Source organism: Pseudophryne corroboree, chromosome 3 (assembly GCF_028390025.1).
Source record: "Pseudophryne corroboree isolate aPseCor3 chromosome 3, aPseCor3.hap2, whole genome shotgun sequence".
Lineage (NCBI taxonomy): Eukaryota > Metazoa > Chordata > Amphibia > Anura > Myobatrachidae > Pseudophryne > Pseudophryne corroboree.
The window spans coordinates 462,110,929-462,136,798 of record NC_086446.1 but is presented as its reverse complement, the minus strand read 5'-3'; the positions used below and the strand labels follow the sequence as shown (position 1 = coordinate 462,136,798).

At 48.6% G+C, this 25,870-nt stretch overlaps 1 protein-coding gene across 7 annotated transcripts in view; it reads left to right on the top strand.

Annotated features, from left to right (window-relative positions):
• RAB37 (RAB37, member RAS oncogene family) overlaps nucleotides 1-25,870 on the top strand; it is a 286,286-nt gene that overhangs the window by 184,609 nt on the left and 75,807 nt on the right. For all 7 annotated transcript variants that reach the window (XM_063960687.1, XM_063960686.1, XM_063960692.1 and 4 more), the window contains 3 exons: nucleotides 6,933-6,998; nucleotides 17,097-17,153; nucleotides 17,238-17,314. In XM_063960687.1, coding sequence (XP_063816757.1) covers nucleotides 6,933-6,998; nucleotides 17,097-17,153; nucleotides 17,238-17,314 — 200 coding nt within the window. The remainder of the gene's footprint in view (nucleotides 1-6,932; nucleotides 6,999-17,096; nucleotides 17,154-17,237; nucleotides 17,315-25,870) is intronic.

Genomic DNA, 25,870 nt, shown 5'->3' with positions numbered 1-25,870 from the left:
ATTACTGGTTTATCACTTCCTTATGCCTTCTCCAGGTTAATACATCTGCCCCTGTGTTACCTGTGCCGAAGTTTTATTGCAGATTGTTTATTCATATTTTTTTTTCTGGTGAGTTTGCAAAATCCAAGCAAAGCATGAGTAGTGCTATAAGGTCAGACTACAAACAGCCACAAAGTATATTTCTCACAGCTAAGCTCGTGCAACCAGCATTAGGAGGACAAAAGAGTATAGGACAGCCCCCAGAAAACCAAAAATACTACATTTAATTTTTTTTTTACATTATACATCAATAATAGTTTATGCAATAAAATTATGGTGTACATTTAAAGTCAGGTTGTAAATTATTTCATTTCTCTGTGCTTGTATGTCTTATACTATATTTACATTTTGGTTGAAACGATAGCCAATGGTATTTATCAGACATATGTCTAGTTAAGTGAAACAAAGCATGTTTGCTCCATGTTAATTACATTAATTATTAACTTGCTATTACTCAAACTATCTTTCTCTTACCTCCTAGAGGTTACTGGGGTTCCATTTAGTACCATGGGGTATAAACGGGTCCACTAGGAGCCATGGGCACTTTAAGAATTTGATAGTGTGGGCTGGCTCCTCCCTCCATGCCGCTCCTACCAGACTCCATTTAGAAAATGTGCCCGGAGGAGACGGTCACGCTTATGGAAGCTCCTGGAGAGTTTTCTGCATTTATTTTTCTATTTGTTATTTTCAGGCAGTACTGGTTGGCACCCGCCTGCCTGCTTCGTGGAACTTAGGGGGGAGAACAGCCCAACCTCCCAAAGGGTTAATGGTCCCGTTCCCCGCTGACAGGACACTAGCTCCTGAGGGAACTATTCGCAAGCCCCACCACAGCAAGCGTAAATTCCCGCAGCACGCCGCCACCCCTAACCGAGCCAGAAGAAAGAAGAGTGGTGAGTACTAAGCCAGTGTCCCGGGTAGCGGGTCACCGGCCATTCTGGCGGCACGAGGGTACGGAGACGCACAGCTTCTAACCGGGGCGGATTGCGTCTCCAGACACAGTACACAACTGCGTCTCAGAACACTGTACACAGTACCGAAACTGACAAACACAGCCTTAAAACGGTTCTGCTCCATTTTAAGCACAAAAATGACCTCAGCCAGCATAAAAAAAGCGGGAAGACCGCGCTCCATTGAAGGGACAGGGCTTCACTATGAGAGGATCCAGCAGCTCACCAGCGGCATTTTCCCTCTGCAGTGGACACAGACGCTGACTGACAGGGACGCGCAGCTCCTCCAGTGTGACTCCAGATTACCTCGGCGGTACCAGGGGGTCATAGCAGGGGGGGAGTGATTAATAGTGTACTAAGTCCCCTATCTGGGTACTTAGTCTGCGACCCGGCTAAGCTTGGCATTAGCGATAGGGGCGCTGTGGGCTGGCTCTAAAATACTCTGTGTCTCCCTGGATGGGCTCATTGTGGGTTAATTGTGCTCTTGACCTTTCCTGTGTGTGTGCGTGCGTGCTGTCACATTTACATTATGTCAGGCAAAGAGTGTGTTTCATGTACGGCTGAGTGTCCCTCTTCTCCAGGGAGCTCACTACTATGTACTCAGTGTAGTGCCCTGGGTGTAGTATGAGTGGCCGGCGGGCGGGATCCCGGGGGCCAGCATACCGGCGCCGGCATACCGACAGCTGGGCGAGAGCGCTAATGAGGGAGAATGTGTCGGCATGCCGGCGATCGGAATCCCGGCGTCGGTATGCTGGTCGCCCGGATCCCGGCCGGTGGCATACTGAAGACCACCCTAGTGCACCTTCTCAGGCTAGCGGAGCTGAACCAGTGTGGCTGGATTTCCTTAAAGGAATGATTTGTAATATTTCTAATAAATTGTCCCGCAATGAGAAAGAGACGCAATACTTAAGACAGTCTGTGGATGAGATTATGAATAGAGACTCACTCCCCAAACAAGCGTCTCAATCCCTTGCCATTTGTCCACAACAAACAAACTCTGGCCCTTATCCTGCAGTCTGACTTTGACGCTGAGGGGTCAGATATGGAGGAAGGGGAGGTGGATTCAGAAGAGGGGGGGGATGCTGCTCTGTCACAGGGAATAGAGGCTCTGGTAGAAGCTATCAGACATTCTGCAAATTCCTGATAAAGTGGCAGAGAAGTGTAAGGACTCTTATTTTATTGTAAAAAAGAAATCCTCACTCACTTTTCCTGTGTCAAAGGAATTGAATACCCTGTTTGAAGAACCGTGGGTTAATCCTGATTTTAATTTAATGAATTCTGAAATTTCTGATCCCTAAAAGGTTAAGCTCATCTTTTCCTTTTTCTCCGGAGGATAGGAAAAAATGGGAAAATCCACAGATAGTGGATGCATCAGTATCCAGGCTGTCACGGAAAATAGTGTTGCCTGTCCCTGGTGCAGCCTCCCTGAAAGACACGGCTGATCGCAAGATTGAGACTACACTCAAATCCTTGTACACGGCTACTGGGGTGGCCCAGAGACCCACTATAGCATGTGGTTGGATTACTAAAGCCATTGCTAGATGGTCAGGTAACCTAATTGAGGGGTTGGATTCCTTATCTAGGGGGGGATTGTTTTACTCCTGCAATAATATACAGGACTCTGCAAACTTTATGGTGGAAATCATAAAAGAAGTGGGTTTGCTTAATGCACCCACCACGGCTATGGCGGTGTCAGCACGCAGGGGCTTTTGGTTACGCCAGTGGACTGTAGACGCGGACTCCAGGAAAGGTGTGGAAGACCTAACATTCACAGGAGAGGCCTTATTTGGAGACGAACTAGACAAATGGATCGCCAAAGCTACTGCGGGTAAATCTACATATCTTCTTTCTGCAGCTCCCCCAACAAGGAAGACCTACTCAGGAACTACTCTACAGTCCTTTCGGACTGCCAAGTTTAAGGGCAAAGCCAGAGGAGCCTCTATAGCCACCAGAGGCGCTAAAGGTAACCACGCAAACCAGCAACTGCCGTTTCTCAGGTACAGAGCTCCAGCTCTGCTTCCGCAAAGCCTTCAGCATGACGATGGACCGCGATGCCTAGAAGACTGGCAGGTGGGACCCAGACTAAAAAATTTCAGTCACATCTGGACAACATCATGCCAGGATCCCTGGGTCATAGATCTTATTTCCCAGGGGTAGAGACTGGAGTTTCAGGAACTCCCACCTCTCAGATTCTTCAAATCAGGCTTACCAGTTTCACAGGAGACAAGTATAACCTTACAGGATGCCATTCAAAGACTGGTGCAAACACAGGTCATTTGTTCCAGATCCACCTCATCTCCAAAACTAGGGGTATTGGGGGTCATTCAGAGTTGATCGCTCGCTGCCGTTTTTTCGCAGCGATCAGGTCTCTACTGCGTATGCACTGTAATGCGCATGCGCATCGTACGGGTACACTGCAGATCGTTGCTGAGCTATGGATTTAACCAGGAATCCATTCGCACGGGCGATCGCAAGGAGATTGACAAGAAGAGGGCGTTTGTGGGTGGCAACTGACCGTTTTCTGGGAGTGTTTGGAAAAACGCAGGCGTGTCCATGCGTTTGCAGGGCGGGTGTCTGACGTCAATTCCGGCACCAAAAAGACTGAAGTGATCGCAAGGGCTGAGTAAGTCTAGACCTACTCAGAAACTGCACAAAATGTTTTTGCACAGCTCGGCTGCACAGGCGTTCGCAAACTTGCAAAGCAAAAATACACGGCTGCTAAAAGTAGCTAGCGAGCTATCAACTCGGAATGAGGGCCGTTATTCCAACTTGTTTGTAGTGCCGAAACTGGACGGTTCGGTAAGGCCGATTCTGAATCTAAAATCATTGAACCCGTACTTGCGAGTATTTAAGTTCAAGATGGAGTCTCTGAGAGCGGTGATCTCAGGTCTGGGGGAGGGGGAATTCCTAGCGTCTCTGGATATCAAGGATGCGTACCTTCACATTCCGATCTGGCCACCTCACCAGGCAGTTTGCATTGCAGGACTGTCACTACCAGTTCCAGGCCCTACCTTTTGGTCTCTCCACAGCACCGAGAGTGTGTTCACAAAGGTCATGGCAGAGATGATGTTTCTCCTTCGCAAGCAGGGAGTGAACATAATTCCATACCTGGATGATCTTCTGATAAAGGCTCCATCCAGGTAGAGGTTGTTGAACAGCATTGGCCTCACAACCCAACTACTCCTGGATCACGGCTGGATTCTGAATCTTCCGAAATCTCACTTAGAGCCAACTCGGAGGCTCCCATTTCTGGGAATGATTCTGGACACACAGTCGCAGAAAGTTTTTCTTCCGTTGGAAAAGGCATTGATAATCCAGTCGATGGTTCGGGATGTCCTGAAACCAACCCGGATATCGGTGCACCTATGCATTCACCTTCTGGGGAAAATGGTGGCCTCTTACGAGGCTCTTCAATACGGAAGGTTTCATGCACGACCCTTTCAGCTCGATCTGTTGGACAAATGTCCGGATCACATCTTCACATGCACCAGAGGATCTGTCTGTCGCCAAAGGCCAGGATCTCCTTTCTGTGGTGGCTACAAACTTCTCACCTGATCGAGGGCCGACGGTTCGGGATTCAAAATTGGATTCTGCTAACCACGGACGCAAGGTTGGGAGCTGTCACCCAGGGGCTGCAGTTTCAAGGAAGATGGTCAAGTCAGGAAGTCGTCCCTCCAATCAACATTCTGGAACTCAGAGCTATATACAACGCCCTTCTGCAGGCCTCATATCTTCTTCAGGATCGGGCCATTCAGGTCCAGTCGGACAAAGTGACGGTAGTAACCTACATAAACCGACAGGGCGGAAAGGAAAAGCAGAGCAGCAATGTCAGAGGTGTCAAGAATTCTCCTCTGGGCAGAAAAAAAAGCTGCTGCGTTGTTGGCGGTTTTCATTCCGGGAGTAGACAACTGGGAAACAGACTTCCTCAGCAGACACGACCTGCACCTGGGGGAGTGGGGCCTTCGCCCGGAGGTGTTCAGGTGCTTGACAAGTCAATGGGGATATCCACAGATCGACATGATGGCCTCTCGTCTCAACAAGAAGCTCAAGCGGTATTGTTCCCGGTCGAGAGACCCACAGGCGGTGGACGCTCTGACGACTCTATGGGTATATCTGATGGTGTACGCGTTTCCTCCACTTCCTCTGATCCCAAGAATTCTGAAAAGAATAAAAAGGGAAAAGGATCAAGCAATTCGCATTGCTCCGGACTGGCCAAGAAGGGCCTGGTACGTGGACCTCCTGGAGATGCTCCTCAAAGATCCATGGCCTCTACCACTTCGCGAGTATCTTCTGCAACAGGGCCCATTCATCTATTAAGACTTACCACGGCTACGTTTAATGGCATGGAAGTTGAATGGCTGATTCTTGCCGGAAGAGACATCCCTGACAAAGTCATCCCGATTATGATTCAAGCCAGGAAGGGGGTAACGTCTAAACATTACTACCGTATTTGGAAGAAATACGTCTTTGTGTGAGAACAGAAAATATTCTGCGGTGGAATTTCATCTGGGTCGATTCCTGCTTTTTCTGCATTCGGGTGTGGATGTTGGCCTACGTCTGGGCTCAATAAAAGTCCAGATTTCGGCCTTGCCCATTTTCTTTCAGAAACAATTGGCTTCTCTTCCTGAGGTGCAGACATTCTTGAAAGGAGTTCTGCACATCCAACCTCCCTTTGTGCCTCATACGGCACCTTGGGATCTCAATTTGGTGCTGCAGTTCCTCCAATCGGACTGGTTTGAACCGTTACAGTCGGTAGAGGTTAAGTATCTTACGTGGAAGACCGTCACACTGTTGGTCTTGGTTTCGGCGAGACGTGTGTCGGAGCTAGGGGCGTTGTCTCACAAGAGCCCCTACTTAGTTTTCCATGAGGACAGAGCTGAACTCAGAACTCGTCGGCAATTCCTTGCTAAGATGGTGTCCGCGTTTCACATCAACCAACCTATTGTGTTTCCGGCTGTTATGGACACCTCTGCTACTCCAAAGTCTTTGGATGTTGTGAGGGCTTTGAAGGTGTACGTAAAGAGGACAGCTCATAACAGGAAATCTGACTCGCTGTTCGTTCTCTATGATCCCAATAAGATTGGGTGTCCTGCTTCAAAGCAGTCCATTGCACGCTGGATCAGGCTCACTATGCAGCATGCTTATTCCACGGCAGGCTTGCCGGTTTCGAAATCTGTTAAGGCCCACTCAACTAGGTCGGTGGGTTTTTCTTGGGCGGCTGCCCGGGGTGTCTAGGCTTTTCAGCTCTGCCGGGCAGCTACTTGGTCAGGTTCGAACACGTTTGCAAAGTTTTACAAGTTCGATACTTTGACCTGTGATGACCTTCAGTTTGGTCAGTCTGTTCTGCAGGAACCTCCATACTCTCCCACCCGGTTTGAGAGCTTTGGTACTTACCCATGGTACTAAATGGAAACCCAGTATCCTCTAGGACGTAAGAGAAAATAGGATTTTAATTGCCTACCGGTAAATCCTTTTCTCGTAGTCCTCAGAGGATACTGGGCGCACGCCCGGTGCTTCGGTTTTCCTGCAATGTTACTTTAAGTATTGTTGTTTGGTTCAGCTGTTGCTGTTCCTGTTTCAAGTTTGGTTGGCATGGCTTTCCTCTTGTTTGTGTGTGCTGGTTCGGAATCTCACCGCAATCCTTATCTATCCTTCTCTCAAAGTATGTCCGTCTCCTCGGGCACAGTTTCCTAGACTGAGTCTGGTAGGAGGGGCATAGAGGGAGGAGCCAGCCCACACTATCAAATTCTTAAAGTGCCCATGGCTCCTAGTGGACCTGTCTATACCCCATGGTACTAAATGGAACCCCAGTATCCTCTACGGACTACGAGAAAAGGATTTACCGGTAGGTAATTTTAAAATCCCATTTTCTCCTCACTTGTGATTCTACTGCGCTTCTTTATGTGAGACTTTTTGTTTCTTTGTGACTTTCACTTCGTTTCTTAGGCCTGGCTTACAGAGGTTCATGAATTTTCAAACAAGGATGTGGTCATCATGTTGCTCGGCAACAAGGTCTGTGCAACTTCCTACTTTGCTGCATTTCTTTGACTTGTGATAACCACTCGCTCTATTGTCCCTTTTACATAATGCTTGTTATCTGTAGCCGCTATGTGGGTATCTGTTGTAAAACCACAGTAAACCAACCATGTTGAATAATGAACATTATAGGGAACAACATATATGCAACTCTTTAATATTTGCCAGTATTAAATTGCCATTCTGTATATTCCCTCTCTGAAGTGCTCAGAAATAGAATATACAATTACAAGCAATATATTCAATATGGGTACAAATATTATCCTGTCCATCAAAGGTACTGGTGGTCAAGCTGATGTTTGTTTTTCAGGAGTTACTAGTGGCCCTTCATGTCTCAAAAGGGGCCACACTTTAGCTTCCTAGAGAAGCATCAGAGCACTAACAAGTTGCTCTGCACTAAGGGGTCTACTCAATTAGTCGGAAACGGCACTTTTCAACTTTTTTAGGTTGAATCTGGATTCGACCTATTCAATTCCAGTGCCGTTTTTCCAACTTGTCAAAAAATCTGACTTGTCGGCAAACACGTGGATCGGCGGATTAGCCACAGATCCACTTTTTTTTTTGCGTGCGTTTCCGACAGGTTTTTTGCTTATTTTCAACAATGCCAATTCGACTTTAAAAAAAAGTCGGATCGGCATTGTTGAAAACGGGCAAAAACCTGTCAAAATGCCCGCAAATTGAACGGAGAGGATCCGACACTAACTGAATATACCCCTAAGGCTTAAACTGTACAGAATGTATGATGATTGAAAACCTGAAAAGGAAGATATAGCAACTTGTGAGATAAAGCATGGGTCAAATAAGGGGCGGGATGCCAGCCAAACTCGGACATAAAGTGTTGCATTATCCTTTAGTTCTCCTAACGTTAGTCTTTATGCTGACCGTTTTCATTGTAGTCTTTGTATGACTTTGTTATTACTAGTGATGTGCACCGGAAATTTTTCGGGTTTTGGTTTTGGATTCGGTTCCGCGGCCGTGTTTTGGATTCGGACGCATTTTGGCAAAACCTCCCTGAAATTTTTTTTGCGGATTCGGGTGTTTTTTTACCAAAAACCCTCAAAAACAGCTTAAATCGTAGAATTTGGGGGTCATTTTGATCCCATAATTTCCACTAATTTCCAGTCTATTCTGAACACTGAACACCTCACAATATTATTTTAGTCCTAAAATTTGCACCGAGGTTGCTGGATGACTAAGCTAAGCGACCCAAGTGGCCGACACAAACACCTGGCCCATCTAGGAGTGGCACTGCAGTGTCAGACAGGATGGCAGATTTAAAAAATAGTCCCCAAACAGCACATGATGCAAAGAAAAAAAAGAGGTGCACCAAGGTCGCTGGATGGCTAAGCTAAGCGACCCAAGTGGCCGACACAAACACCTGGCCCATCTAGGAGTGGCACTACAGTTTTCTAGCGAGAGGATGAGTGCTTCCATCCTCATGTGAATCTGAACCACTAGCCATGAACATAGGCCAGGGCCTCAGCCGTTCCTTGCCACTGCGTGTCGTAAATGGCATATTCGCAAGTTTATGCTTCTCATCAGACGCTTTTAATTTTGATTTTTGGGTCATTTTACTGAACATTTGTAGTATACTTGACGACACAGAGGTAGAGCAGTGGACTTCTGTACCGTACTGCTATATATATATATATATATATATATATATATATATATATATATATATATATATATATATATATATATATATATAATATATATGTCACGATCCGGGTATCTGGACGCCATTACTTACCCTTCAGATGCCTCCTAAGGCTGGCTCAGCGTTCCAGGACCGGATTCCGCTGTTCCTGAGTTTCCACATGCAGAATGTCAGAGTGGTGATTTCATCAGCCGCGGCCTCCGCTGTGCCCGCGTGGTTAAATGTGCGCTTGTCAGTCTGGCGTCTCCTGTCTCCTGTGGCCGGCGTCGCCATTACTGTTTCAATTCTCACATGGATTACAAACCAAACTTCCCTCCAAGTGTCTGCATGGGCGCAGCCATCTTGGATTTTGTCATCTGATTATTTCCACCAATCTGCTGTCTGTATTGTTGATTTGCATAATTGCCTAGCCAACCCCTTCCTTGCTGCAGGTATAAGTATGCTGTGCCTGAGCAAGGAAGGCGTCAGTGCTTTGGTTGTCTAACCTAGTTCCAGTTTGTCTCTCTCCTGTGGTTGTCTTCCAGGTTCCAGCTCCTGTCTCCAGACTTCTGCTATAGAGACCCGCACCAGCATTCCATCTGCGGTGTAGCCTGACTCCCCGATCCATTCTGGACTCATCTGTTTCCAGCTACAACAATCACCTGCTTCCAGCCCAGCTTCCAGCAGTGTACAGCTTCTCTTAAAGGGCCGGTGTCCTTTCTGCAGTTTACCACTCTCCACCGGTATTATTATTTCACCGCTCTCAAACAATCACCTGCTTCCAGCCCAGCTTCCAGCAGTGTATAGCTTCTCTTAAAGGGCCGGTGTCCTTTTCTGCAGTTTACCACTCTCCACCGGTATTATTATTTCACCGCTCTCAAACTCCAAACTTCATTATTATTTCATCGCTCTCAAGTTCGTTTATTATTTAACTGGTTCCAGCCAGTATCCACTCCGTACCAACAACAGTCTGGTTCCAGCCAGTATCCACAGCAGCCGTTTTACCTTCAGCAGCCCAGCCTTTCCTGGAACATCAGCTGGTACGATCCTGGGTTCTCTCCATTGCTACAGTCAGGCCTGGTAAGGACTTTCCAACTAGAAGATTATAAGAACTGTCTCACACTACCAGTGCCTGTGGCCCTTGCCACCCTGTAGTACCCAGGAATTGTATTTATCCTCTGTTGACTTTTATGTTTCCTTTACTGCTGCTGTGTTACGGAATTTGTCATAATAAACATCATTGACTTTTATCCTGGTTGTCGTGGTCACGCCTTCGGGCAGTTATTCTACATGTTACTTACATGTCTAGGGGTCTGATACAACCTCCCAGGTTCCGTTACAACTCAGCCCCTACAACTGAGGCTGCCTCCTGTCAGCTCAGGCCCTCAGTTGTGACAGTAAGCACTGACCTAATGAATCCAGCCGGAGACCAGGATCAAGCGGCCAGGCCGATGCAAGAACTGGCAGCCCGACTTGAACATCAGGAGGCTGCACAGGGCCACATCATCCGCTGTCTCCAGGATCTCTCTACACGGCTGGATGGGATTCAAACGACCCTCCGTGGACCTGGCACGTCCGGTGCGTCCACTACAGTGACACCAGCTGTAACCCCACCCACCTTACCCATTTCCAGTCCACATCTTCATCTTCCAACGCCAGCAAAATTTGATGGATCTCCAAGGTTCTGCAGGGGATTTCTCAATCAATGTGAAATCCACTTTGAGCTTCTACCTGGCAATTTCTTCAGTGACCGTACCAAAATTGCCTATATCATCTCCCTTCTCAGTGGCTCAGCCCTTGACTGGGCATCACCTTTATGGGAGAAGTCTGATCCCCTGCTATCCTCCTATACTGACTTTGTAGCTACATTCAGGCGCATCTTCGACGAGCCAGGCCGGATAACATCTGCTTCATCTGAGATTCTCCGTTTACGCCAGGGAACACGTACTGTGGGACAGTATCTTATACAGTTTAAAATCCTGGCATCCGAACTGGCATGGAACGACGAGGCCCTGTATGCTGCATTCTGGCATGGCTTATCAGAACGCATCAAGGATGAGTTAGCTACCAGAGACTTGCCCTCTAAGTTGGATGAGCTAATTTCTCTTTGCACGAAGGTTGATCTACGTTTCAGAGAGAGAGCAACCGAGCGAGGAAGATCATCTACTCCTAAATCTTCTGCTCCTCCTCCTCGTCAACCATCTCCATCCAAGGATGAGCCTATGCAAATTAGTCGTTCCCGTCTATCTCCCGCTGAGCGCCGAAGACGTCTCTCTGAGTCTCTCTGTCTCTACTGTGCAGCTCCGTCGCACACTATCAATGCCTGTCCCAAACGTCCGGGAAACTCCAGATCCTAGCTCGCCAAGGAGAGGGCCGGCTAGGAGTAATGATCTCCTCTCCATCTCCTCATGACTGTAACCTCCCAGTGTCGCTCCAAATTGCTCAACGTTACAGGAACGTCATTGCCCTCCTTGATTCCGGAGCAGCTGGGAATTTCATAACCGAAGCTTATGTTAAACGGTGGTCCCTACCCACCGAGAGACTGTCCTCGTCCATCTCTTTGACTGCCGTGGATGGCAGCAAGATTTTTGACGCAGTCATTTCCTTAAGGACTCTTCCAGTTCGTCTGAGAGTGGGAGTTCTTCATTCTGAGTATACAGGTTGAGTATCCCATATCCAAATATTCCGAAATACGGACTTTTTTGAGTGAGAGTGAGATAGTGAAACCTTTGTTTTCTGATGGCTCAATGTACACAAACTGTGTTTAATACACAAAGTTATTAAAAATATTGTATTAAATGACCTTCAGGCTGTGTGTATAAGGTGTATATGAAACATAAATGAATTGTGTGAATGTAGACACACTTTGTGTAATGCACAAAGTTACAAAAAATATTGGCTAAAATTACCTTCCTGCTGTGTGTATAAGGTGTATATGTAACATAAATGTATTCTGTGCTTAGATTTAGGTCCCATCGCCATGATATCTCATTATGGTATGCAATTATTCCAAAATACGGAAAAATCCAATATCCAAAATACCTCTGGTCCCAAGCATTTTGGATAAGGGATACTCAACCTGTATTTCTTTTTTAGTGATTCCAAGAGCCACACATCCAGTGGTTTTAGGCCTTCCATGGCTCCGTCTCCACAACCCATCAATTGACTGGACGACTACGCAAATACTGGCATGGGGTCCCTCCTGTGCTGAGACTTGTTTAGCCAAAGTTCTTCCTGTTTGTTCTTCCTTCCCCAGGTCATCTGATGTTCCGCCTCCTCCATATCAAGACTTCACGGACGTGTTCAGTAAAGCCTCTGCTGATATCCTTCCTCCTCAAAGAGAATGGGACTGCCCAATCGACCTCATTCCAGGGAAGGTTCCACCGCGAGGCCGAACTTATCCGTTGTCTCTGCCTGAGACACACTCCATGGAAGAGTACATCAAAGAGAACCTGGCGAAGGGTTTCATCCGACCATCTTCTTCTCCAGCCGGCGCAGGCTTCTTCTTCGTTAAGAAGAAAGACGGTGGTCTGCGTCCGTGCATCGACTACAGAGGTCTGAACGACATTACCGTCAAGAACCGATACCCTTTACCCCTGATTACCGAGCTCTTTGATAGAGTTAGTGGTGCAACTATTTTCACAAAGCTGGACTTGAGGGGTGCCTACAATCTCATCCGAATCCGTGAGGGTGACGAGTGGAAGACCGCCTTTAACAACCGTGACGGACATTATGAGTACCTCGTCATGCCCTTCGGATTGAGCAACGCTCCAGCAGTCTTCCAGCACTTCGTGAATGAGATTTTCAGGGACATCTTGTACCGCCATGTCGTGGTTTATCTAGACGACATCCTCATCTTTGCTAATAATCTCGAAGATCATCGTTTCTGGGTAAAAGAGGTTCTTTCCCGTCTCCGTGTCAATCACCTCTATTGTAAATTGGAGAAGTGTGTGTTTGAAGTTAAAACCATTCCGTTTCTAGGTTACATTGTGTCCGGTTCCGGACTAGAGATGGATCCTGAGAAACTCCAAACAATCCAGAATTGGCCTATACCCTTAAGCCTCAAAGGGGTCCAGAGGTTCTTAGGGTTCGCCAATTATTATAGAAAATTTATACGAGACTTTTCCACCATTGTGGCGCCTATCACTGCATTAACCAAGAAAGGTTCTAATCCGTCCAAGTGGTCCGAGGAAGCTACACAGGCCTTTCACCTTCTGAAGCAACGGTTCATCTCTGCACCAGTTCTGAAACAGCCCGACACCGACTCTCCTTTTATCTTAGAGGTAGATGCCTCCTCCGTTGGAGTAGGAGCAGTGTTATCCCAGAGGGCCAAAGATGGACATCTACATCCTTGCAGTTTCTTCTCCCGGAAGTTCTCCCCAGCTGAGCGCAACTATGCCATTGGCGATCAGGAGTTGCTAGCCATCAAGCTCGCTCTGGAGGAGTGGAGATACCTGTTGGAGGGCGCTTCCCACTCAATCACCATACTTACCGACCACAAAAATCTTTTATATCTCAAAGGCGCACAATGTCTGAATCCTCGTCAGGCCAGATGGGCACTTTTCTTCTCTAGGTTTGACTTTAAACTCCAGTTCTGTCCGGGTTCTCAGAATCGTAAGGCCGATGCCCTTTCCCGCTCATGGGAGCAAGAAAATGAGTCCGAGTCTGCAGACAAGCATCCTATTATTAATCCGTTGGCATTCTCCACGGTAGGGATGGACTCTACGCCTCCACCAGGGAAAAGTTTTGTTAAGCCAGTTCTAAGGAAGAAGCTCATGCATTGGGCCCATGCTTCCCGTTTTGCTGGACATACAGGCATTCAAAAAACCCTTGAATTTATTTCTAGGTCCTACTGGTGGCCAACTCTGAAGAAGGACGTTATGGAATTTATTGCCTCCTGCCCAAAGTGTGCCCAACACAAAGTCTCCCGCCAGTCGCCTGCGGGGCAACTGGTTCCATTATCTGTTCCCCGTCGACCTTGGACCCATTTGTCGATGGACTTTGTTTCCGATCTACCTATCTGCAACAAGTTTAATACCATCTGGGTGGTAGTTGACCGGTTCACCAAGATGGCACATTTCATCCCTCTCACCGGTCTTCCGTCAGCTTCCAAGTTGGCTCAAGTGTTTATACAAGAGATCTTCCGACTTCACGGTCTTCCTGAAGAGATCATCTCGGATCGTGGAGTACAATTTGTAGCCAAATTTTGGCGAAGTTTGTGTCAAGCCCTCCAAGTCAAGTTAAAGTTTTCCACGGCTTACCATCCTCAGACCAATGGTCAAACCGAGAGGGTGAATCAGGACTTGGAGGCCTTCCTCCGTATATATGTGTCTTCCTCTCAAGATGACTGGGTTCAACTCCTTCCTTGGGCCGAGTTCAGCCACAACAATCAATACCATTCCTCATCTTCTTCTACACCATTCTTCATTAATTATGGATTCCACCCTAAAGTCCCAGAATTCCAACCGCTTCCCGCAACTTCTGTTCCAGCAGTGGATGTCACCTTGCGTCAGTTTTCAAATAACTGGAGGAACGTCCGCGCAGCCCTGCTTAAAGCCTCATTCAGGTATAAGAAGTTTGCCGATAGGAAGCGTAGAGCGGTTCCTGCTCTCAAGGTGGGTGATCGTGTGTGGCTGTCCACGAAGAATTTGAGGTTGAGAGTTCCCAGCATGAAATTTGCACCTCGCTACATCGGACCCTTCAAGATTGAACAAGTCATCAATCCTGTTGCCTACAGGTTACAGTTACCATCCTTCTTGAAAATACCCAGGACATTTCATGTTTCTTTGTTGAAACCGCTGATCCTGAATCGGTTTCATTCCGCACTTCCTCCAGCTCCCAAAGTTCAGACTCAACGGGGAGTCGAGTACGAGGTGGCCAAGATTTTGGACTCACGTTTCCGTTACGGTCAGTTACAATACCTCATTGACTGGAAGGGCTATGGTCCTGAAGAACGCTCTTGGACCAATGCCTCAGACGTCCATGCTCCTGCCTTGGTCCGAAATTTCCACGCAAAGTTTCCTTTAAAGCCTAAGAAGTGTCCTGGGGCCACTCCTAAAGGGGGGGGGTGCTGTCACGATCCGGGTATCTGGACGCCATTACTTACCCTTCAGATGCCTCCTAAGGCTGGCTCAGCGTTCCAGGACCGGATTCCGCTGTTCCTGAGTTTCCACATGCAGAATGTCAGAGTGGTGATTTCATCAGCCGCGGCCTCCGCTGTGCCCGCGTGGTTAAATGTGCGCTTGTCAGTCTGGCGTCTCCTGTCTCCTGTGGCCGGCGTCGCCATTACTGTTTCAATTCTAACATGGATTACAAACCAAACTTCCCTCCAAGTGTCTGCATGGGCGCAACCATCTTGGATTTTGTCATCTGATTATTTCCACCAATCTGCTGTCTGTATTGTTGATTTGCATAATTGCCTAGCCAACCCCTTCCTTGCTGCAGGTATAAGTATGCTGTGACTGAGCAAGGAAGGCGTCAGTGCTTTGGTTGTCTAACCTAGTTCCAGTTTGTCTCTCTCCTGTGGTTGTCTTCCAGGTTCCAGCTCCTGTCTCCAGACTTCTGCTATAGAGACCCGCACCAGCATTCCATCTGCGGTGTAGCCTGACTCCCCGATCCATTCTGGACTCACCTGTTTCCAGCTACAACAATCACCTGCTTCCAGCCCAGCTTCCAGCAGTGTACAGCTTCTCTTAAAGGGCCGGTGTCCTTTCTGCAGTTTACCACTCTCCACCGGTATTATTATTTCACCACTCTCAAACAATCACCTGCTTCCAGCCCAGCTTCCAGCAGTGTATAGCTTCTCTTAAAGGGCCGGTGTCCTTTTCTGCAGTTTACCACTCTCCACCGGTATTATTATTTCACCGCTCTCAAACTCCAAACTTCATTATTATTTCATCGCTCTCAAGTTCGTTTATTATTTAACTGGTTCCAGCCAGTATCCACTCCGTACCAACAACAGTCTGGTTCCAGCCAGTATCCACAGCAGCCGTTTTACCTTCAGCAGCCCAGCCTTTCCTGGAACATCAGCTGGTACGATCCTGGGTTCTCTCCATTGCTACAGTCAGGCCTGGTAAGGACTTTCCAACTAGAAGATTATAAGAACTGTCTCACACTACCAGTGCCTGTGGCCCTTGCCACCCTGTAGTACCCAGGAATTGTATTTATCCTCTGTTGACTTTTATGTTTCCTTTACTGCTGCTGTGTTACGGAATTTGTCATAATAAACATCATTGACTTTTATCCTGGTTGTCGTGGTCACGCCTTCGGGCAGTTATTCTACATGTTACTTTCATGTCTAGGGGTCTGATACAACCTCCCAGGTTCCGTTACATCTCAGCCCCTACAACTGAGGCTGCCTCCTGTCAGCTCAGGCCCTCAGTTGTGACAATATATATATACTGGTGGTCAGCAAAATTCTGCACTGTCCTCCTACTATATACTGCGCACAACTAAAATGCAGCACAGGTATGGATGCATAGTATACTTGACGACACAGAGGTAGAGCAGTGGACTACTGTACCGTACTGCTATATATATACTGGTGGTCAGCAAAATTCTGCACTGTCCTCCTACTATATACTGCGCACAACTAAAATGCAGCACAGGTATGGATGCATAGTATACTTGACGACACAGAGGTAGAGCAGTGAACTACTGTACCGTACTGCTATATATATACTGGTGGTCAGCAAAATTCTGCACTGTCCTCCTACTATATACTGCGCACATCTAAAATGCAGCACAGGTATGGATGCATAGTATACTTGACGACACAGAGGTAGAGCAGTGAACTACTGTACCGTACTGCTATATATATACTGGTGGTCACAGCAAAATTCTGCACTGTCCTACTATATACTTCAATGCAGCACAGATATGGAGCGTTTTTCAGGCAGAGAACGTAGATCTTTGCAAGCACACTGAGCACAGATATTTGCAAGCACACTGAGCACAGATATTTGCAAGCACACTGAGCACAGATATTTGCAAGCACACTGAGCACAGATATTTGTAAGCACACTGAACACAGAAACTGAGAGAACGCAGCCACGTCCTCTCGCTATCATCTCCAAAGCACGAGTGAAAATGGCGGCGACGTGCGGCTCCTTATATAGAATACGAATCTCGCGAGAATCCGACAGCGGGGTGATGACGTTCGGGCGCGCTCAGGTTAACCGAGCAAGGCGGGAAGATCCGAGTCTGCCTCGGAGCCGTGTAAAAGGGTGAAGTTCGGGGGGGGTTCGGATCCCAAAGAACCGAACCCGCTCATCACTAGTTATTACAGTAGGATTTGTTTTGTTTTGTTAACAAACTTTGAATGTTTATATTAGAAATGTTCACCCCAGGTGTAAATAAATAGTTCTGTGTGATTGTATAGCTTGAGCGGGCTTTGTGTTGCTGTCTCATATACTTCTGTACCATCTGGTTTGCAGAGTGACATAACTAGCGGACGTGTTGTCAGAACTGAAGATGGGGAGTCTTTGGCGAAGGTCAGAAATTGCAAAACTGTATTACTTTAATTTGTCTCTCTCCCCAGGACATTGGCTTTAATAATATTTTTGTGTAATCTTCAGGAGTATGGAATCCCCTTCATGGAAACTAGTGCAAAGACCGGTGTGAATGTGGAACTGGCATTTATGGCTGTAGCTAAGTGAGTACATTAGAAGGCTATAATGTTAGTGGTGTTAATATACAGTATGCATATCTTTGTTACTGTCTTAAATCATTTTATGACATATCTCATCCATCCCAGAGATGAAGTACTATACCATACCCTCTAACTGTAACGTATTAGCCAGTACAGTACCGTTTTTTCATGGTCTGTACGGCTAAAATCCATGTACCGGTTTGTACCGGACTTCTTAGTTAGGAGCGCTGTGGGGACAGGGACTCCCGCAGCGCTGCTCAGTGACCGGCGGCTCCCTTCCCCATCATTCCATGGCTGTTTGCAACGCTGCAAAGCACACGGAACTGAAAACGGGGGAGAGCACAGAAGGGGGAGAGAGCCTGGGCGGAGAGACAGAGCAGCACAGACAAGGCACAGCATCGAGAGAGGGCAGGGACTGACGGAAAGAGGGAGGCAACGCATGAGTGCAAGTCAGGGAAGACAGACTGTAGAAATGAAATACAACAGTCTGACGGCAAAGAGGATAGGCGTGGGAGTGGGAATGAGAGGGTGGCAAAGATTAAAGATGATAAACTGGAAGAAGAAGCTAAAGAGACAAAAGAAAGATAAGAACTGAGACTTACCCTGCTGCCCTTTACCCATGGGCATGCCCCCTTTACCCGTGGCCACGCCCCGTCGTCCATAATGTACCGATTTTTCAGAGAGATATGTTGGAGGGTATACTGTACGCACTACTTCTTTCATCTCTTACCTCCTCAAATTTACCTAAGTGAGACGAGTAGCTGTTCATAATAGACACAGATTCCCCTTTTATACCTCCCATGCAGGGCCGGATTGGCCCACCGGGGTACAGGGGAAACCCCCGGTGGGTCCCACTGCCAGCCATCCCTTCCTCTCTGTATCAGGTTTCAGACTTTGTAATTAAGTTATACATTTAACATATGCTACAATACACTACACAGCACTACAATGCATTGCTTTAATTAATCTGGTACATTATCATGCATGTCCTGTACTCAGGGCCGGCGCCACCATTAGGCAGCTTTAGGCAGCTGCCTATGGGCGCCGGCCACTGGAGGGCGCCGCTACGTCTGTCATACTGAAAAATGAATCTTTCTTTCACATATTGCTCTAGCCAGCGGCGGCTGTGGGTCTAATGATCCATAGCCACCGCTGTCACTAGTTCCCTGCTTGTGGGGAGTGTTGCTGAGGGTATGAGGTTTACCGATGGCTGCTGCTATTGCGGAGTGAGATGGAGAGAGGAGGGAGCGGGGTTGGCGGCGAGTGGTTGCCCACCTACCGCTGCTCTCCTCTGGAGGGGGGAGAGGCCAACTAGTGCTCCGGGACACGCGGGGGGGGGGTGGAGTTACTGATGACTGATAAAGTGTGTGCTGTGGGGCGGGAGAGTAAGGAGAAAATGCCGGCTGCTGTGTTTCTTGCAGGATGGGGTAGGAGAAAGATGCCGCTGAGTGTGTATGGTGGGGATGGAGGAGCGTGCCGTGTGTATTGTCAGGTGCGGGGAATGCGCTTGCCACCGCCGCTGCTACTGCTATTGAGGCGGCCAGGCAGACGGGCATGTGGCTGGGGGAATTGCCGGCTGCTACAGCTGTGGAGAGAAGGGGTGCCTGCCGCTGCTGCTGCTCATGTCACATGTGTGGTGGGACAGGGGGGATTCACTGGACACTTCCGCTACTATGAGGGAGAAGGTGGGTTTGCCACCACTCCTGTATAATGTGGAGGATTTCTGGCCACCGCTATGGATGGGAAAAGGGGGGTTCCTGCCGCTCATATGTATTGGGGGGGGGGGGGGGGGGGGGGTACAATAGGTTAGCTGCTACTGCTGTGTGTGTCTGTATATCTATCCAGATAGATATATGAAATACATGTGTGTGTGTGTGTATATGTATGTATGTATATATATACATATACCCCCCCCCCCCCCCCCCTCCCCCCCAATACAAATTATATATACTGTGCACATACATATACTGCAACATTATGCCAATGACACAACCTATGGCTTCTTACTGCGAGGGAGGAAAGTTTTGGATCCCAGAAAGCATCTGCTACCAAGGGACTCATCTCTGTACTATAAGTACCTTTCATAACTTAATTATCTGTGCATTACACTATCACAGAAATACACTACAGCCAGGTAAATACCTTCCTGCCTTCTCCTGGGTATCTCTTTCTGCCATCTCCTCTTTGTTCTTCTCTCCCATTTCCCCCTATTCTTCCTCTCTTCCCTATTCTTGCTCTCTCTCCCGTCTCTCCCCTATTCCTCCGCTCTCTCTCCCGTCTCTCCCCTATTCTTCCTCTCTCTCCCGTCTCCCCCCTATTCCTCCTCTCTCTCCCGTCTCCCCCCTATTCCTCCTCTCTCTCCCGTCTCCCCCCTATTCCTCCTCTCTCTCCCGTCTCCCCCCTATTCCTCCTCTCTCTCCCGTCTCCCCCCTATTCCTCCTCTCTCTCCCGTCTCTCCCCTATTCTTCCTCTCTCTCCCGTCTCCCCCCTATTCCTCCTCTCTCTCCCGTCTCTCCCCTATTCCTCCTCTCTCTCTCCCGTCTCTCCCCTATTCTTCCTCTCTCTCCCGTCTCCCCCCTATTCCTCCTCTCTCTCCCGTCTCCCCCCTATTCCTCCTCTCTCTCCCGTCTCCCCCCTATTCCTCCTCTCTCTCCCGTCTCCCCCCTATTCCTCCTCTCTCTCCCGTCTCCCCCCTATTCCTCCTCTCTCTCCCGTCTCCCCCCTATTCCTCCTCTCTCTCCCGTCTCCCCCCTATTCCTCCTCTCTCTCCCGTCTCCCCCCTATTCCTCCTCTCTCTCCCGTCTCTCCCCTATTCTTCCTCTCTCTCCCGTCTCCCCCCTATTCCTCCTCCTCTCCCGTCTCTCCCTTTTCCTCCTCTTTCCCGTCTCCCCCTTTTCCTCCTCTTTCCCGTCTCCCCCTATTCCTCCTCTTTCCCGTCTCCCCCTATTCCTCCTCTTTCCCGTCTCCCCTTATTCCTCCTCTCTTTCCTATTTCCCCATCCTCCTCCTCTTTTCCTTTTCCACCTATTCCTCCTCTTTCCTATTTCCCCCATCCTCTCTTTCCCATTTCCCCCTATTCCTCCTCTTTCCCTTTTCCTCCTCTTTCCCCCATCCTCTCTTTCCCTTCTCCCCCTATTCCTCCTCTTTCCCTTCTCCCCCTATTCCTCCTCTTTCCTGTCTCCCCCTATTCCTCCTCTTTCCTATCTCCCCCTATTCCTCCTCTTTCCCTTCTCCTTCTATTCCTCCTCTTTCCTGTCTCCCCCTATTCCTCCTCTTTCCTGTCTCCCCCTATTCCTCCTCTTTCCTGTCTCCCCCTATTCCTCCTCTTTACCATCTCCCTCTATTCTTCCTCTTTTCCATTTCCCCCTATTCCTCCTCTCTTTCCTATTTCCCCATCCTCCTCTCTTTCGCTTACCCCCCCCATTCCTCCTCTCTTTCCTATTTCCCCATCCTCCTCTCTTTCGCTTACCCCCCCCATTCCTCCTCTCTTTCCCATTCCCCCCTATTCCTCCTCTTTCCCTTTTCTTCCTCTTTCCCCCATCCTCTCTTTCCCTTCTCCCCCTATTCCTCCTCTTTTTCCTGTCTCCATCTATTTTTCTTCTCTCTCTCTCCCATCTCCCACTATTCCTCCTCTCTATCTCAACTGTCTTGTCCTGTTTGTCCTCTCACCGGTGGATACAGCATCGCTCCTCTCCAGGTGTGGCAGTGCTGCGCCTGATTATTGGATCAAACGGAGCTGGGACAGCAAAGAGAGGGCAGCAATGTTTTATTTATTTATTTGGGGGTTGGGGGAGTGCAGGCTGATTTAAAATAATAAAATTAAATTCCCATCATGGATTTTTGCAGTAAATATTACCACAAGTTTTTATTTATCAATTGGATACCACAGGTATCAGGGGTTTGCATACCTGCGGCAATGAAAAAAAGGTTGCAATAGCAGTGGTGATTTTTACCGCAAAATTTGCGCACCCAATTGAATATGCTCACATAAGTTTTTACATTTAAGGCATGTACTTATAAGATGCCACCTGTGTGTGTGTGTGTGTGTGGGGGGGGGAGGAGGAGTATTGCCTAGGGTGACCCGAAACCTTGCACCGGCCCTGCCTGTACTACCACTAACTACTATTTCTCTAACGTCCTAAGTGGATGCTGGGAACTCCGTAAGGACCATGGGGAATAGCGGCTCCGCAGGAGACTGGGCACAACTAAAGAAAGCTTTAGGACTACCTGGTGTGCACTGGCTCCTCCCTCTATGACCCTCCTCCAGACCTCAGTTAGAATTTTGTGCCCGGCCGAGCTGGATGCACACTAGGGGCTCTCCTGAGCTCTTAGAAAGAAAGTAATATTTAGGTTTTTTATTTTCAGTGAGATCTGCTGGCAACAGACTCACTGCTACGAGGGACCTAGGGGAGAGAAGCGAACCTACCTGCTTGCAGCTAGCTTGGGCTTCTAGGCTACTGGACACCATTAGCTCCAGAGGGATCGAACACAGGCCCAGCCTCGGTCGTCCGGTCCCGGAGCCGCTCCGCCGTCCCCCTAGCAGAGCCAGAAGCAAGAAGACGTTCCTGGAAATCGGCGGCAGAAGACTTCGGTCTTCATTAAGGTAGCGCACAGCACTGCAGCTGTGCGCCATTGCTCCCCAGGCACACCACATACTCCGGTCACTGATGGGTGCAGTGCCCTGGGGGGGCGGGCGCCCTGGGCTGCAATATAAGTACCTTACTTGGCAAATGAACACATAATATAGCCTTTAAGACTATATATGTGTAAAATCCCCTGCCATAACTGTATAAAAAAAGCGGGAGAAGCCCGCCGGAAAAGGGGCGGGGCTATCTCCCTCAGCACACTGGCGCCATTTTCCCTCACAGCTCCGCTGGAAGGATCGCTCCCCAGGCTCTCCCCTGCAGTTCCAGACTACATAGGGTAAAAAAGAGAGGGGGGGCACTAAATTTAGGCGCAATCTGTGATATATAAGCAGCTACAAGGGGTAAAATCACTGTGTAGTGTGTATCCCTGTTTTATATAGCGCTCTGGTGTGTGCTGGCATACTCTGTCTCCCCAAAGGGCTTTGTGGGGTCCCTGTGTGTGTGCGGTGTGTCGGTACGGCTGTGTCGACATGTTTGATGAGGAGGCTTATGTGGAGGCGGAGCAGGTTCCGATAAATGTGATGTCACCCCCTGTGGGGTCGACACCTGAGTGGATGGATATGTGGAAGGAATTACGCGACAGTGTCAACTCCTTACATAAAAGGTTTGACGACATTTCAGATGTGGGACAGCCGGCTTCTCAGCCCGTGCCTGCCCAGACGTCTCAAAAGCCATCAGGGGCTCTAAAACGCCCGCTACCTCAGATGGCAGACACAGATGTCGACACAGATACTGACTCCAGTGTCGACGATGATGAGACTAGTGTACATTCCAATAGAGCCACACGTTACATGATTACGGCAATGAAAAATGTGTTGCACATTTCTGATATTACCCCAGGTACCACAAAAAAGGGTATTATGTTTGGGGAGAAAAAACTACCAGTGGTTTTTCCCCCTTCTGATGAATTAAATGAAGTGTGTGAAGAAGCGTAGGCTTCCCCCGATAAGAAACTAGTAATTTCTAAAAAGTTACTAATGGCGTACCCTTTCCCGCCAGAGGATAGGTCACGTTGGGAGACATCCCCTAGGGTAGATAAAGCGCTCACACGCCTGTCAAAGAAGGTGGCACTACCGTCTCCGGACACGGCCGCCCTAAAGGAGCCTGCTGATAGGAAGCAGGAGGCTATCCTGAAGTCTGTTTATACACACTCAGGTATTATACTGAGACCAGCTATTGCTTCAGCATGGATGTGCAGTGCTGCAGCTGCGTGGTCAGATTCCCTGTCAGAAAATATTGATACCTTAGACAGGGACACTATATTGCTAACCATAGAGCATATTAAAGACGCAGTCTTATACATGAGAGATGCACAGAGGGATATTTGCCGGCTGGCATCTAAAATAAGTGCAATGTCCATTTCTGCCAGGAGGGGTTTATGGACTCGGCAGTGGACAGGGGATGCAGATTCTAAAAGGCACATGGAAGTTTTGCCTTACAAGGGTGAGGAGTTGTTTGGGGATGGTCTCTCGGACCTTGTTTCCACAGCGACAGCTGGGAAGTCAGCATTTCTCTAACGTCCTAAGTGGATGCTGGGGACTCCGTAAGGACCATGGGGAATAGCGGCTCCGCAGGAGACTGGGCACAAAAGTAAAGCTTTAGAACTACCTGGTGTGCACTGGCTCCTCCCCCCATGACCCTCCTCCAAGCCTCAGTTAGATTTTTGTGCCCGAACGAGAAGGGTGCACACTAGGTGGCTCTCCTGAGCTGCTTAGTGAAAAGTTTAGTTTTAGGTTTTTTTATGTTCAGTGAGACCTGCTGGCAACAGGCTCACTGCATCGAGGGACTAAGGGGAGAAGAAGTGAACTCACCTGAGTGCAGAGTGGATTGGGCTTCTTAGGCTACTGGACATTAGCTCCAGAGGGACGATCACAGGCCCAGCCATGGATGGGTCCCAGAGCCGCGCCGCCGGCCCCCTTACAGAGCCAGAAGACAGAAGAGGTCCGGAAAATCGGCGGCAGAAGACGTCCTGTCTTCAACAAGGTAGCGCACAGCACTGCAGCTGTGCGCCATTGCTCTCAGCACACTTCACACTCCGGTCACTGAGGGTGCAGGGCGCTGGGGGGGGGGCGCCCTGAGACGCAATAAAAACACCTTGGATGGCAAAAAATGCATCACATATAGCTCCTGGGCTATATGGATGCATTTAACCCCTGCCAGAATACATAGAAAAACGGGAGATAAGGCCGCCGAGAAGGGGGCGGAGCCTATCTCCTCAGCACACTGGCGCCATTTTCCCTCACAGCTCCGTTGGAGGTAAGCTCCCTGGCTCTCCCCTGCAGTCACTACACTACAGAAAGGGTTAAAAAAGAGAGGGGGGGCACTAATTACGCGCAGTATTAAAGATACAGCAGCTATAAGGGGAAAAACACTTATATAAGGTTATCCCTGTATATATATATAGCGCTCTGGTGTGTGCTGGCAAACTCTCCCTCTGTCTCCCCAAAGGGCTAGTGGGGTCCTGTCCTCTATCAGAGCATTCCCTGTGTGTGTGCTGTGTGTCGGTACGTTTGTGTCGACATGTATGAGGAGAAAAATGATGTGGAGACGGAGCAGATTGCCTGTAATAGTGATGTCACCCCCTAGGGGGTCGACACCTGAGTGGATGAACTGTTGGAAGAATTACGTGACAGTGTCAGCTCTGTATAAAAGACAGTGGTTGACATGAGACAGCCGGCTACTCAGCTTGTGCCTGTCCAGACGTCTCATAGGCCGTCAGGGGCTCTAAAGCGCCCGTTACCTCAGATGGCAGATATAGACGCCGACACGGATACTGACTCCAGTGTCGACGGTGAAGAGACAAATGTGACTTCCAGTAGGGCCACACGTTACATGATGGAGGCAATGAAAAATGTTTTACACATTTCTGATAATACGAGTACCACCAAAAAGGGGTATTATGTTCGGTGAGGAAAAACTACCTGTAGTTTTCCTGAATCTGAGAAATTAAATGAGGTGTGTGATGATGCGTGGGTTTCCCCCGATAACAACTGATAATTTCTAAAATGTTATTGGCATTATATCCTTTCCCGCCAGAGGTTAGGGTACGTTGGGAAACACCCCCTAGGGTGGATAAAGCGCTCACACGCTTGTAAGGGCTCTACCCTCTCCTGAGATGGCCGCCCTTAAGGATCCTGCTGATAGAAAGCAGGAGGGTATCCTAAAATGTATTTACACACATACTGGTGTTATACTGCGACCAGCAATCGCCTCAGCCTGGATGTGCAGTGCTGGGTTGGCGTGGTCGGATTCCCTGACTGAAAATATTGATACCCTAGATAGGGACAGTATATTTTTGCCTATAGAGCATTTAAAAGATGCATTTCTATATATGCGTGATGCACAGCGGAATATTTGCCGACTGGCATCAAGTCTAAGTGCGTTGTCCATTTCTACCAGTAGAGGGTTATGGACACGACAGTGGTCAGGTGATGCGGATTTCAAACGGCATTTGGAAGTATTGCCTTATTAAGGGGAGGAGTTATTTGGGGTCGGTCTTTCAGACCTGGTGGCCACGGCAACAGCTGGGAAATCCACGTTTGTACCCCAGGTCGCCTCTCAACATGAGAAGACGCCGTATTATCAGGCGCAGTCTTTTCGTGGACAAGCGGGCAAAAGGTTCCTCATTTCTGCCCCGTGACAGAGGGAGAGGAAAAAGGCTGCAGAAATCAGCCAGTTCCCAGGAACAGAAACCCTCTCCCGCCTCTGCCAAGCCCTCAGTATGACGCTGGGGCTTTACAAGCAGAATCAGGCACGGTGGGGGGCCCGTCTCAATGAATTTCAGCGCGCAGTGGGCTCACTCGCAAGTAGACCCCTGGATCCTTCAGGTGATATCTCAGGGGTACAAATTGGAATTCGAGACGTCTCCCCCTCGCCGTTTCCTAAAGTCGGCTTTACCGATGTCTCCTTCTGAC